Source organism: Prionailurus bengalensis, chromosome A2 (genome assembly GCF_016509475.1).
Source record: "Prionailurus bengalensis isolate Pbe53 chromosome A2, Fcat_Pben_1.1_paternal_pri, whole genome shotgun sequence".
Lineage (NCBI taxonomy): Eukaryota > Metazoa > Chordata > Mammalia > Carnivora > Felidae > Prionailurus > Prionailurus bengalensis.
Window position 1 is genome coordinate 78,420,780 of NC_057348.1, and position 14,473 is coordinate 78,435,252.

The following is a 14,473-nucleotide window of genomic DNA, read 5'->3' on the forward strand; positions in this document are numbered from 1 at the left end:
GCCAGCCAGGTGACCAAATCAGTTGTATTGTTGGTGAACTTTGGAGCTGCTGTCAGTGCTTGCTATTATGAACAGTGCTATGAACATTCTTGTACATATATCCTGATATACCTGGACAAGAGTTGCTCTTGGAGTGGAATTTCTAGGTCATAGTGCAGAAACATGTCTCTATTACCAAGGTAATTGCAAATCATTTTTCCAACATGGATGTTCCAATTTACGCTCCCATCATCACTGTTTTGTGGTACTGTATCCTTGCCAGCCCTCGATATGGTCCAACTTCCTAATTTTTACTAGTCTGGTAGATGTAAATGGCATTTTCTTGCAGTTTTAATTTGTTCACAGGATTGCTGAAGAGGCTAAGAGTATTTTCATATGTTTATTGGCCATTTGTCTTTTCTCTCCTTGAAGTACCTGCAGTGGGCTCTCTGTTGAAGGGTAAGGGCACAGGCTTCAGAGCCCGGCCCTCAAGGACCAATGTCCCAGCCTAGAGTTCAGTTTCGAAGGTACAGTGATGATTGAGTAGAGGACCTCCTAGGTACCTGCATCCCATCTTACTCAGTGACCCTCCCTCAAAACTACTGTCAGATGGTCTCAGATAAGACCAACTCCACGCAGCCTAGTTAAGCAGCAAAGATGTTGGAGCTCAGGATCCCAGCATGTGTCCTGACCGACGATCCAGTGGAGAAAATGGGCTACCTTCCTGCCCCATTGCCAACGCTGTGCTACAAGCTGCTCACACCAAAGATGGTACTTAGAACTCTCCACGGGTGGAGGGCGGGTGCGCTTGGTGGGGTTCAGTGGGTTAAGCCTCAGACTGTCAGACTTGGGCTCATCGAGATCTCCTTGTTTGTGAGTTCTGGCCGCTGGAGGAGCTCTACGCTGGTGGTGTGGTGGTGCGGAGCCTGCTTGGGATCCTCGATCATTCTCTCTCTGCCCCTCCCCCACTTTCATGCACTGTCTCAAAATAATAAACTTAAAAAAAAAAAAAAAAAAAACACTCCACCGTAGCCTCCAGAATCGCACAAGTTCCTTCCGTTATTAGTTCATCCTCTGTTAATTACCACGTGAGGTCTCATTCATTGGATCAACAAGTACAGAGCACCAGACAAAAACAGGAAAAGACAATCAGGCCCGCCCTCAGCCCCGGGGGAGAGGGGGTGGGAGAAGCGGACCACCGGCCCGCAAGGGGCTGTGCACCGGTCACCCTCAGCCTCCGCATAGGCCCCACCCCATCGGCGCCCCCAGCTTCCTCCTGGTGGTGAAGTGTAGAACTCCCTATCCAGGTCGCCTTCAAGAGAGGCGCGTCACGTGACTGCGTCGGGCGCAGGGGGCGGGGCCGAACGGCCAGGCGCTGCCGGGTCGCCTAGCAACGGCGCCACGCAGAGCCATGCAGGCCCGCGGCAGCAGAGAGCAGGAGGCCAGGGATTATTTGGAAAAACATCGGATTATGGAGTTGCTGAACTATCTCACCAGCACCCTGCTCTTTTTCCGGCCAGGTAAGAGTCTTTCCCACCGCTCGGCTTTCTGTCCCACCGCCTCCGCCTCCCGGCGCGGAGCGGTTGCCAGAAATTCCCAGTACAGCCATCCCTCCGCGTCCGCGCGGCCGCCGGCCGGCTCCCCTCTCCAGTACCCCCACCTCCACGCGCACACTCTCCCCTATATCTCGGCGACTTGAGCCGTTCTGCCAACTAACGCTGTGGTCCTCAAACAAGTACTTCCTGAACGGCTTCTGTGTGCCCACCACTAGCTAGGTGCGCGGGGCTCACACAGGTGGAGGCTTGTGGCCGGTGGGAGAGAGGCTTCAAGGAGGGGCCTGCTTAGTACTACGTGCGTGTGGGCGCAAGCCTGCCCTTGAGTCTTCTCTTCTGGAAAATGGGAATAATAGTACCCATCTTATGGACACGTGGGGGAGATTAAATGAGTAGTATACAAATTAGCCCTATGCCTGGCAACCAACAGATGTTTCATTTTGGTTTTTATAAAAGTATACGTATGGGGTTTAAAAATCAAAAGCCACTCCAAGGCTTATCATGAATAACGGCATTTCCCTCCATGTCCCAGATTCCCACTCTACAGACGAAATGATTTCCCATTCGTTTAGCTATTTACCTTGATATTTCTAACTCACAGACTTGCACTGCTACTTACTAGTGCCCCCCGCACCCTAGGTTTAGGCTTAGCTTTATACTATGGAAGATGAAACTTTAACTCTTACACACCTGCACCCACGTGTGCACGCTCGCGCACGCACACGCACTCACACCTGTTCCCACTCATCTCCAATTTCCCAAGAAAGTTAGAATTCAATTTTGGTGTGACCAGTATCACATTATTATTAGGCAAATATCCACAGCTAATCCACGTAGTATGCTATGATTGTATTTACTTTGTTCTCCCTGAAATTAATAATACTACATTTTAAATGTTTACTTAAATTGACTTTGCAATTGTCGCCAATTCATCGATATCCCCTTGCTGTCACAAGCATAGATGTCCTCCCAGTACATTTAGGTTCATCCAGCAGTCCACACCCCCAGGGCCTCCCCCAGCTCTCTGCCTGCTCTAGTCTGGATGATCGCTCAACTGCCCTGCAGTTCAGCTGTGATTCAGGGTTTTCCCTCACTCTGATCCTAATCCACTTCACCTGTCTCCTGCACTTAAAGCCCGATTTCTTTCTTTTTTTTTTTTTTGATTTAAAAAAAATGGTTTTTTTTATTTTTGAGAGAGAGAGAGAGAGCCAGCAGGGGAGGGGCAGAGAGAGAGAAGGAGACACAGAATCCAAAGCAGGCGTCAGGCTCTGAGCTGTCAGAACAGAGCCCACATGGGGCTGTAACCCATGAACTGTGAGATCATGACGTGAGCCGAAGTCTGATGCTTAGTCGACTGAGCCACGCAGGTGCCCCTAAAGGGTGTTTTGTGGTGCTTGGGCCTCCTCCTTTTTTTTTTTTTTTTTTTTTTTTTTTTGCTTTTTTTCCCCTTTCTCTAAGGGAACATCCTCTAGTGAGCGGCTCCCTGAGAGGCTGTGCTTTGTTGGAGCATATATGAAAATGTCTCATCCTATTCTCAAACATGATGATAACCAGGGTGGATACAATTCTTGGTTAGAAAATACTGCCCTTAGAACTTGGAGGGCCTTGTTCCATTGTCTTCTAATTGCCACTGTTGCTCTGAAGAGTCTGATATCATGATGTCATCAGATTCTTGATCTCTTTAATATAAGGCATGTTTTCTTCATCTGGAAGTCTTTAGGTTTGTCTTTTTACTTTATCCCTGGTGTTCTAAATGTTTATATGCCTTAAAGGGGGGTTGTTTTGTTTGTTTGTTTCTTTTTTTTTTTAATTTTTTTTTTCAACGTTTATTTATTTTTGGGACAGAGAGAGACAGAGCATGAACGGGGGAGGGGCAGAGAGAGAGGGAGACACAGAATCGGAAACAGGCTCCAGGCTCTGAGCCATCAGCCCAGAGCCCAACGCGGGGCTCGAACTCGCAGACCGCAAGATCGTGACCTGGCTGAAGTCGGACGCTTAACCGACTGCGCCACCCAGGCGCCCCTGTTTGTTTGTTTCTAATTCACTGTACTAGGTGCATTGTGGTCTTTTTTAATTTGTAGATTTTTTTCTGTCTCCTCCTTTTTTCCTGTCCTTTTTCTCTCTAGCTCTTTATTGTGTCAACCAGTAGAGTATCTCAAGGATTGATTTTTCTCCTTTAATTTGAAAGGCTTTGAACCCATCTGGCAAAAACAGAATTCTGTGGAAGGCAGGGTCAGGGGAAGAGAATCTCAGATAAAGACAAATTCTCTTAGCAGCAGAGGATAAGGAAGGGGGAGTCTGGGAGTAGTTACACATTAATACCATAATCCCCATTACAATCACAATTTAAATTTTTTTAACGTTTATTTATTTATTAGAGACAGAGAAAGAGTGTGAGCTGGGGAGCGGAGAGGAAGAGGGGGACACAGAATCCGAAGCAGGCTCCAGGCTCTGAGCTGTCAGCTGAGATGCTGTTATCCACTGTAACAATATGAACTTCTTGAAACATCTCTACAAATGCCAAAGGGGGTGAGGCAGGGTGGAGAAAAGGACAGGTGAAGAAACACTGAGGGAAAGCTAAGGAGGGTTTGGCTGACGTTCAGAATGCATATCAGTGCCCTTCAAAGTTCCCTGCGCAAGGCCCCCTAATGGCAGAGGAGAGGGGACTTGTACCTTTGGTGTCTGAGACCTTAGCCTGATGCTGAATAACACATTTCTTTGGAGTCACTTCTTTTACCCTAAAAATGTCCAAGTTTCATTTTTCTACAGATATATTTGTTTCTTTTTATTATTATTATTTTTTTATTTTTTTAAATGTTTATTTTTGAGAGACAGGGAGAGACTGTGAGTGGGGGAGGGGCAGAGAGAGAGAGAGAGAAAGACACAGAATCTGAAAAGGCCCCAGGCTCTGAGCTGTCAGCACAGAGCCCGACCGTGGGGCTTGAACTCACAAGCGGTGAGATCATGACCTGAGCTGAAGTCAGACGCCCAACCGACTGAGCCACCCAGGTGCCCCAAGACAGATCTGTTTCTTAATGTAAATATTTCATATTATCAGAGTAGGATTGATTCTCAGGAAGAAATACTGTATTTGTCTCGGGTCCTTATGAAGCCTCTGGCACAATGACAGGTATCCCAGTGTCAAAACCCTGGATTGTAAGGGATTTATGGAAAATAAGACTAGACAGTTTGATTGGGTTGTTATATCGAGGGAGCAGGTCCACAATCCCACATCCTCAACTCCAAAATTCTAAAAGCCCTGGAAACCTGCAGATTTTTATAACTCATTTAACGCCCAAACCTAGCATAACCTGAAGTCATGTGGTAGGAAAACGTGGCCTCACCTAGACTGTACTGGGAAATAGAGCCCCTGGCTTCACAGCCACTTTGCAGTGACCATTCTGTGCTATGGAAGGAGCGAGTATACGTGCTTAGGGGGTGCCTTTAATAAAATTAGAATTTCATTTTTAGACAGGAGGCAGTTGTAGTAACCCAGATGAGAGATGCTGCTGTGGAATCGTAAGTGAGGATAAGATATATCTGAGAGTGATGGAGAAGAAAAGTTCAGTAGAAACCGTCATGGTGGACTAGGTTTGGGCGTTCCAGATGCTTCGTATATTTAAGTCAGTGGAGCGCGGTAAAGCCCACAGCTTTGGGAGGCACATTGCCTGGATTCATCCTAGCTCTGGGCCTTGGCAAGGGACTGTTATGAGGAGCACTAGGCACGTAGAGAGGGCTCGATAAACGTTAGCTGCGATTATTAAGATGTGGAACTTGAGGTTTGTCCCCCTCGAAGAACTGATTGTTATTATCAGCTGACATTGATGTAACTTAGGTGGTTAGTAACCTTTGGATCTTCCCTTCATGTTTTAAAGTTATTTCTTTAGGGCCACCTGCCTGGCTGAGTTGGTGGAGCCTGCGATTCTTGATCTTGGGGGTGTGAGTTCAAGCCCCATGTTGGGTGGAGAGATTACTTAAAAATAAAATCTTTAGGGGTGCTTTGGGTGGCTCAGTTGGTTAAGCATCCCAGTCTTGATTTTGGCTCAGGTCATGATTTTATGGTTTGTGGGATCAAAACCTCTCGTCAGGCTCTGTACTGACAGTGCAGAGCCTGCTTGGGATTCTTTCTGCCCGCCCCGCCCCCTGCCCCTCCCCTGATTGTGCATGAGCTCGCTCTCTCAAAATAAATAAATAAACCATTTAAAAAATAAAAATAATAAAAATCTTTTAAAAAGTTACATCTATTATTTCTGTTGTAAGCACTTTCAAAACTTTTTTTTTTAATTTTTAGAAAATATTTATTTTTGAGAGAGAGAGAGAGAAAGACACAGTGCGAGCAGGGGAGGAATAGAGAGGGAGGGAGACACAGACTCCGAAGCAGGCTCCAGGCTCCAAGCTTCCAGCACAGAGCCCGACACGGGGCTCGAACCCACAAACCGCGAGATCATGACCTGAGCCAAAGTTGGACGCTTAACTGACTGAGCCACCCAGGCGACCCCAAAACATTTGTAGAAGCAGGCAGAGTATAAATTATAGACTCCAGACCTGAACATTATAGCATCTCGTGGAGTCTAAGGGATATACGGTAATAACACACCTAGTTCCCTTAGAATTATTTACTTACTCTATCCTTACAAAGAAATGCAGTGAATTGAAATTTGAAATTGGCCTTTTTTCTCTTTCTGAATTTGATAGACGGCTCAGGGAGAAGCAACCGAAGACTACATACATGATGTGATTGCCTTTAGTGACCCATTTGTTTCTGTAGTCTACTAAAATTTGTACGAAAAGGCACAAGAGAGATTTAAAAACATAATCACAATATGTGAATACTATTTGAATAAAAGTGTTTTTACTTTTACTTTTTAAAATGTTTTAAAAGATTTATTTATTTATTTATTTATTTATTTATTTATTTTGAGAGAGAGAGAGAGAGAGAGCACGTGCAGGGGAGGGCCAGAGAGAGGGAGAGAGAGAATCCCAAGCAGGCTCTGCACTAACAGAGGTTCTGGGCTTGATCCCGGAACCATGAGATCATGACCTGAGCTGAGATCAAGAGTTGGAGGCTTAACCGAATGAGCCACTGCTATTTTTTTTTTTTTTTAAGAAGTGTTCACAATTAATAAAATTTGTGGGATAACTAGAAATATTACTGCCTGGCTATATGGAGGTATTAAATTTTTTTTTTTAATGTATGAATGGTATTGTGGTAATGGCATTACGGTAATGGAAAAAGAAAAAAGTTCCCTCTTCAACAAAGGATATTGGGAAAACTGGGTAACCACATGCAGAAAAATAAAATTGGATCCCTATCTTATACCACCCAAAAAATGAACTCAAAATGGATCAAAGACTTAAACATAAAACCTGATACCATAAAACTCCTAGAAGAAAACCTAGGGAGAAGCTCCTTGACACAAGTCTTGGCAATTATTTTTTGGATATGACAGCAAAAGCACAAACAGCAAGATGAAAAAATCAACAACTGGGACCACATCAAACTTACAAGCTTCTGCACCACAAAGAAAGAATCAACAAAATGAAAATGCAGCCTACAGAATGGGAGAAAGTATTTGCAAACTATGTGTCAGATAATATCTGAAATATAGAAAGAACTCCTACAACTCAATAACAAAGAAAACAAATCTTATTAAAAAATGGGCAGTGGGAGCTGCCTGGCTGGCTGTCAGAAGAGCATCCTGCTCCTGATCTCAGGGTTATGAGTTTGAGCCCCACATTGGGTGTAGCCATTACTAAAATAAATAAATAAACATTTTTAAAAATGGGCAGAGGAACTAGACATTTTCCCAAGGAAGACACACAAAAGGCCAGCAGGTACATAAAATGATGCTTAACGTCACTAATCATCAGGGAAATGCAAATAAATATCACCTCACACCTGTTAGAATGGCTATTATCCCAGAGTCAAAGATAACAAGTGAGAACGTGGAGAAAAAGGAACTCTTGTGCACTGTTGGTAGCAATGTAAATTGGTATAGCTACTGTGGAAAACATGGGGGTTCCTCAAAAAAAATGAAAACAGAACTACCATATGTTCCAGCAATTCCACTTCTGGGTATATATCCAAAGGCAATGAAAACAGGATCTCAAAGAGATACCTGCACTCTCATGTTTATGTAGCATTATTCACAGGAGCCAAGATATGGAAACAGCCTAAGTGTCTTGTCTACAGATGGATGGATGATGAAGATGTGCTATGTTTATACAATGGAATATTATTCAGCTGTGAGAAAGAAAGAAATCCTGCCATGTGCAACATGGACGGCCCTTGAGGATATGCTAAGTGAGCTAAGTCAGACAAACACTGCATGCTATCACTTGTATGTGGAATCTGAAAAAGCCAAAGTTGTAAAAACAGAGAACAATGAGTGGGGGTGGGAGTAGGAGAGATGTTGTGGAAGGGTACAGACTTGCAGCTGTAAAGAAGTCTTGGAAACCTAATGCACAGCATAGTGCTGACAGACAATATTACTGTATCATAAACATCAAACTTGCCAAGAGACTCTATCTTAATTATTCCCACCCCTAAAAAGAAATAATAATTATGTGATGTGATGAAGGTGTTAGCTAACGCTGCAATGGCAATCATATTACGAAATATAAATGTATCAAATCAACATGTTATATAAACTTACACAATGTTACATGTCAGTTGTATCTCAAAAGAAGTCCTTCTCTTTCAGAGATGTACGCTCAAATATTTATTAATGAAATATGATCACTGTGATTTACTGCAGAATAATACAGGAAAAGGGGACCTGGATGAGATGATGGTGAAATAAGACTGGCCACAATTTTTTAAAATTTATTTTAAGTTTGTTTATTTTGTGACAGAGAGAGAGAGAGACAAGGAGGGTCAGAGAGAGAGGGAGAGAATCCCAAGCAGGCTCCACACTGTCCGTGCAGAGCCAAATGCAGGGCTCCAACTCCTGAACCGCGAGATCATGACCTGAGCTGAAATCAAGAGTCTGACACTCAACTGACTGAGCCACCCAGGTGCCCCTAGACTGGCCACAAATTTTAACAGTTAAAAGTTGGTGACAGGTTCATTTTACTTTCCTGCTTTTGTATATTTATGAAATTCTCAATGAGAAAAACAAATTTAAAGAATTTTGTATATACACACGTTTATATATATACAAACATACATGTACACACACTACTGTGTGTGTGGTGTGTGTGCATAGTGTGTGTAGTGAGTGGCACTCACCTAAGCTGCTGCACCTTCTTTTGGCTTCTTTTCATCATAACTGACCTGCATTATTTCTGTAAAGTGGATCTTCATTTTTTATCTTTCGTATTGCTTAAATGAAAGATGGCCTGCTTATCCAAAATACTGCTTTTATGTTAGAAATGAACATTCATGGGCGCCTGGCTGGCTCAGCCGGTTAAGCATCTGACTTCACCTCGGGTCATGATCTCACGGTTCGTGAGTTCAAGTCCTGTTTTGGGTGAGCCACTTCTGTGCGCGTCTCTCTCTCTCTCTCTCTCTCTCTCTCTCTGCCCCTTGCTTGCTTGCACCCTCTTTCTCTATCTCAAAAAAAAAAAAAAAATGGGGCACCTGGGTGGCTCAGTCGGTTAAGCATCCCGACTTCAGCTCAGGTCATGATCTCACAGCTCATGAGTTCGAGCCCCGCATCAGGCTCTGTGCTGACAGCTCAGATCCTGGAGCCTGCCTCGGAGACTGTGTCTCCCTCTCTCTCTGCCCCTCCCCTGCTCATGCTCTATCTCCTTCTCTCTCTCTCTTAAAAATAAATAAACATTAAAAAAAGAAGTTTAAAATAAAAAAAAAAACATTCATGCTTCCTAATTGGAAGAGGGTATTAATTAATCCAAGAGTCCCTGTTTTTATTTATATTTTATCCCTTCTTTTAGCTGGCTGCCTTCTTCCCTGCATCATGCTCTTCCTTTTTGTTGCTTTTCCACTCTTATCTGCAAATTAGAATCACCTGAGGAGTTGGGGGGGAAAAAAAAGCCCAGGTCCCATCTCTGCAGAACACTTATATACATAATTAATTGTTCGATGTCTTGCTTTTCTTGTAAGCAAGGCCTGTGTCCCCAGTGCCTATTACAATACCTTGAACGTAGTTATTTAATAATTGTTAAATGACTGTTTTTCTTGTGATATATCTTAATTTTATATTGGAAAGAATTGGCACTATTCTTTTGCAGAAAAACCAAGAGAGTATTTAATATCTGTATTGGAACGACTGAGAATTGCCAAAATGACAGGCTTGGCTTTTCCTTTCTTTATGGATCATTCTAACATTGTGTCTATGTTTGAAATGATGGACACTTCGAATAAAGGCACCATATCGTTCGTGCAGTACAGAGAAGGTCAGTTATCTCAATTAAAGCAATAGTTTGTGGCCATTCCATAACTTTCCCTAGCTGAAAATAATTCTCGCTTCGTAAATTTTCCTTTCTTCTCATTCTGATCTTACAGCCTTAAAAAACCCTGGGTCTGTTGACTACAGATGAAGTTTTAAAAGATGATGGACATGCAGTAACTCTGGATAAATTCAGACGTGAAGTGTAAGTTTATTTTTACGTGACTGATGTTTAAATAATACGGCATGACTTAAAGTACAATGAAAACAATTTAAAACATAAGTTCCTACCTTTTGACAGAAACATTTCAGTCCCTTGAAACTTTCAGCTGTCTAGAAAGCGAGGAGTGACAGCAAAATGTCAAGCCTGGGGGCAGGCAGCAGAGGGAGAAGGTGCTGGAATTAGGAAGTTTCTGGGGCACTTCCATTCTTTTCTCAGTGGGAAAGCCCAGCAGTTCTCAGAAAATGAGGTGGAGAAGCCCCAGTGTGCTGGAACTAACAGAAAGTTCTGAGCCCAAATCCCTAGTTGGGAAATTTCTGTATAAAATATGGAGTAATAGAATCTCTCTCAAAGCATTTCCTCAAAATTATTTATCACCAGGTAAGTATTTATCATCAGTATATGTTGTGAGGCCCCTGGCTGACTCAGTCAGTAGAGCATGTGACTCTTGATCTTGGGATCAGGAGTCCAAGCCCGGGTTGGGTGTAGAGCTTATTTAAAAACAAACAAACAAACAAAAAACAGTACGGGAGACTACGTGGCTCAGTCAGTTGAGCGTCCGACTCTTGATTTCAGCTCATGTCACGGATCTTGCGGTTCATAGGATCGAGCCCCATATCCGCTCCATGCCAAAAGAGTGGAGTCTGCTTGGGATTCTCTCCTTCCCTCCCTCTCTGCCATTCCTCCCCACATAAGTAAAAAAATAATAATAAAGAAATAGGATAGGTTGCATGCCAGCCTGACAGTTTTACTTATTTACTTATTTAAGCAGGCCCCATGCCCAATATGGGGCTCAAACCCACCACCCTGAGATCAAGAGTTGCATGCTCTACCACCTGAGCCATCCAGGGGCCCTAGGACAATTTTAGATGCAAGTTATATTACAGCTTTAAAAGTACTAACTAAATGCTGAATCAGAAAACAAAAAAATTGGAATAACATTTGATAGTTGTAGAAGGCCTCTAACCAATGTAATTCAATTTGTTTAAATGTTTTGTTCTCTAAGGATTTATTAATCAAGAAATTGGTATGTAACATAGTCCAAAAAGCCAAGGAAAAGTCAAAGAAAAAAGAAAGTTTAAGATTCCCGTCTCATTATCAGTTACATAAATATTAAACAAAAACTGTTTAATTCCCATCTTTGCCCCGGGGAGAGACTGAAACACAGTGCCCTGGCCTGAAATGTTTCATCAAAGAAAAGGCTGCCTGCCCACTGTCCTGGAATGGAATTAGGAAGGATTTTAAATGTAAGGACATTTGTGGAATATGAGAGCAATTCTATTTTGCTCACCACCTCATAATGTTTTCTTAGAGGAAAGACAGTGAATTTCCAAACCAGATACAGGAACTTCAATTATGAACATACATTCTAAAGTGATTTTTTTTTAATGTATTTGCTGTGTTTGATTACCTACAACAGTCTCCCTTAGCACAGGAAATTGAAAATTGCTTATAATTTATTATCTCTGCTCTTGTATCTTGTTCAACAGACATACTTAGCATTTACATTTGTAAATGGAATTACTCGGAGTTTTCATGACTTCTGAGTTTTCTGGTTTTGTTTTCTTAGGAACAAGAGGATGGAAGAAATATGGGCAGCGTTTTAATAATGCCATCAGTCCAAGATAATAAATGATTCCATAAAGTTTTCAACTGTCCAGTTTCATTAACTCAGAACTTCGTCACATAACTTGACATCCAGTTGGCCTCCTCTTTGTTAAAAACCAAAACTCCAAAACAAGAAAAGATGCTTTATTTTCCCGTGTTAGGCCAGTTTGTCCTCAAATTAAGTAGAATCTCAACATCTTGTTGAGCCAGTTTGTAAATTCCAACCTCGTTTAAGGCCTCGGTGGCAGGAGGCTGCCCTGAGGCTGACTGCAGAACGTCTTTCAGAAGGAGGGCAGAGCCAATGTTCAGATTCAAAACAATACACGCTTCTTTGACACTGTTCAAGAAAAAAAAAAAGCAGGAGGGAAATGAGATATCCATTATCTGTATCATCACGTTATTCCATAATATTTTCATTTTCAGAAACTAAACAGCTTCCCTGCACTGCTAATCCACATCCCTCTCTAGAAAGTGTTTATGGATTTATTATTCGGCTCTTTTAACATGTAAGGACAATGTATGCATACAGTGTTTCTATTTCATTAGATTACTATAATGTGATAGGATCATTGTTTTCCATATGTGTGTGTTACTCTCCAAAAGGTAATATTGACACTAACATAATAGCCTATTAAATGTGGCTAAGACTTTAGGTAGATTACAATATGGGAAGAGAAACTAATAAAAAAGAAAAAAAAAATTGAGATCTCTTACTAAAATAAAAATCATTTTTTCATTTTATAATAACTTTAAAGGGACTACTTTATAATCTCAAAGTCCTCTCCCCAATAATTTAAATTTCAAACCAATAATTCTAAAAATGGTTTGAGGAATTTTTCTGACATTCATTTATAGTTACGCTTAGAACCAAAATCAACATAAATATGTAAGAAAACCACTTTCTTCATGCCTGGCCTACTATTAGGTACCAGGCATATTTTTAATTTCTTCTATTTATTGACTATGGTACAACTGCACTTGCCTTTATTTTCTATTTGTCTCTCCAGTAACAGGCAAATAGAAGCATGAAACCAATGCTGGGAACAAAGCCCAGCCCATAACTCAGATCCAGTTCTGATAAATCTGGGGGGGACGGGGGTCATGGGTCACACCTTAGAGTAGCTGGGTACATAATGAATGTTTTCAGTTTTTAGCTGATGCTGTATTTATCCCACCACACATCACGGGGCCCCTAGGGCTGTGAAAAGAGGAATCAACATCCTGTAAAGCTTGATGCCATCAACAGTCATTGTTAAGTTCTGAGCTTACTGTTTGAAGTAATTTTCTGGCCTCTTGCAATAGCGGGAGAACAGGGGGAACAGGTTCCGAGTCATATCAAACTGGAGCTGAGCTGCCCCTCCCTCGTTGAAATGATTGGCAAGAACGATCTGAAACAAAGAGCAGTTCGTGTCACACGTGCCTTTGCCATCAGGGCCCCGGAACGCCGCCCGCTCTTGCTTACTTCTTGGTAGATGTACACATCCAGCTTCTCCACAAGCACCTGCCAGAAGACTGTGAACAAGGAGAAGCAAAGCTGCTCCTCCAGCTGGAGTAAGCGGTCTCTCACGGTGAGCAGCAGCGGGCAGGCCGAGCTGGACAGGGACATCACCGCCTGCTCCGACTGCGACGGCAGCGACAGCCACCTGCGAGGGACCAAGACCGCACCGCCTGCAGCGCGTTACATTTTACTACGGAATCTTCAAAACCTTGTACTTTTAGAGATGTGGGGAAGTGTGCTGTCCTGGGGCATCTTGGGTGGATAAGAGCAAAATGTACAGCCCAACATTAAAAGCCGTCTCAGAAAATAAATATAACTATATTGATACACTGGTTCTCCATTAAATACTCCCTTATTTAATGGGATGACACATCATTTCCTTAATGTGACTTACTGAAATAATTACAAAGTGGTTAAAATGTAACATGTATTAGCATTGAAGACATCAGGTAATTTTATGCTCTGGTTTTTGGCAGAATAACAGGGACTAAGCACACTTGCAAACGGATTACAGATGTTCGGTGTGACGGGGACTGTGCTGGAGAAGACAGACCCTGCCTGTTCTCACAGAGTACGCAGTGTGGGGAAAGGGACAGAGACCACAGAATCACGACAGTGGATACAGAGTACCCTGCAGGCATGCATGCAGAGTACTGTTGGGGCACCAGGCCACTCAGCCCCACATCCCAGACCAGTTGTGACTATCTCTGTAGTCACAACTACATTGAGGGTTAAATTAGGATCAGTTTATTCTGATTAAGAATGTCTGAACAGGGCCCCCTGCGTGGCTCAGTTGGTTGAGTGTCTCTGACTCTTTATTTCAGCTCAGGTCGTGATCTCCCGGTTCATGGCTTTGAGCTCCATGTCAGGCTCTGTGCTGACAGTGCAGAGCCTGCTTGGGATTCTCTCTCTCTCAGGATGAATAAATAAACTGAATAAATGTCTGAATATATTTTAGAAAGCTTTCTATCAACAATGGTTAAAAATGGTAGAGCAAAAGGCCAAACTCTGCTATCTAGACACCTTGGAAATTTGTATATATCATCTTTCAATCTTTTTTAAAGTTTTTATTTTAATCACTGATATTCATCACCAAGTGCGCGCCTTAATCCCCATCACCTATTTTACCCATCCCTCCACCCACCTCCCCTCTGGTAACCATCATTTTGTTCTCTGTAGTTAAGAGTCTGTTTCTTGGTTTGCCTCCCTCTTTTTTTCCTTTGTTCATTTGTTATGTCTCTTAAATTCCACATATGAGTGACAT

General features: G+C 42.6%; 2 protein-coding genes across 3 annotated transcripts in view; one reads left to right on the forward strand and one right to left on the reverse strand.

Moving 5' to 3' along the window:
• The first annotated feature begins 1,326 nt into the window (after positions 1-1,326).
• Positions 1,327-13,645, forward strand: EFCAB10 (EF-hand calcium binding domain 10). Its single transcript, XM_043588628.1, is given in 5 exon segments — positions 1,327-1,499; positions 9,726-9,890; positions 10,000-10,010; positions 10,012-10,088; positions 11,674-13,645. Coding segments are annotated over 5 exon segments (399 nt in total). The 5' UTR covers positions 1,327-1,390; the 3' UTR covers positions 11,711-13,645.
• The window catches only part of RINT1 (RAD50 interactor 1), a 30,522-nt gene continuing 27,591 nt past the window's right edge, over positions 11,543-14,473 (reverse strand). The window contains exons 13-15 of one of the 2 annotated variants that reach the window (XM_043588625.1): positions 13,174-13,354; positions 12,981-13,099; positions 11,543-12,048 (exon numbers count right to left, since the gene is read on the reverse strand). In XM_043588625.1, coding sequence (XP_043444560.1) covers positions 11,856-12,048; positions 12,981-13,099; positions 13,174-13,354 — 493 coding nt within the window. In that variant the 3' untranslated portion in view covers positions 11,543-11,855. Of the gene's footprint in view, positions 12,049-12,980; positions 13,100-13,131; positions 13,355-14,473 lie in introns of both variants that reach the window. The other variant, XM_043588626.1, reaches the window with a different exon arrangement.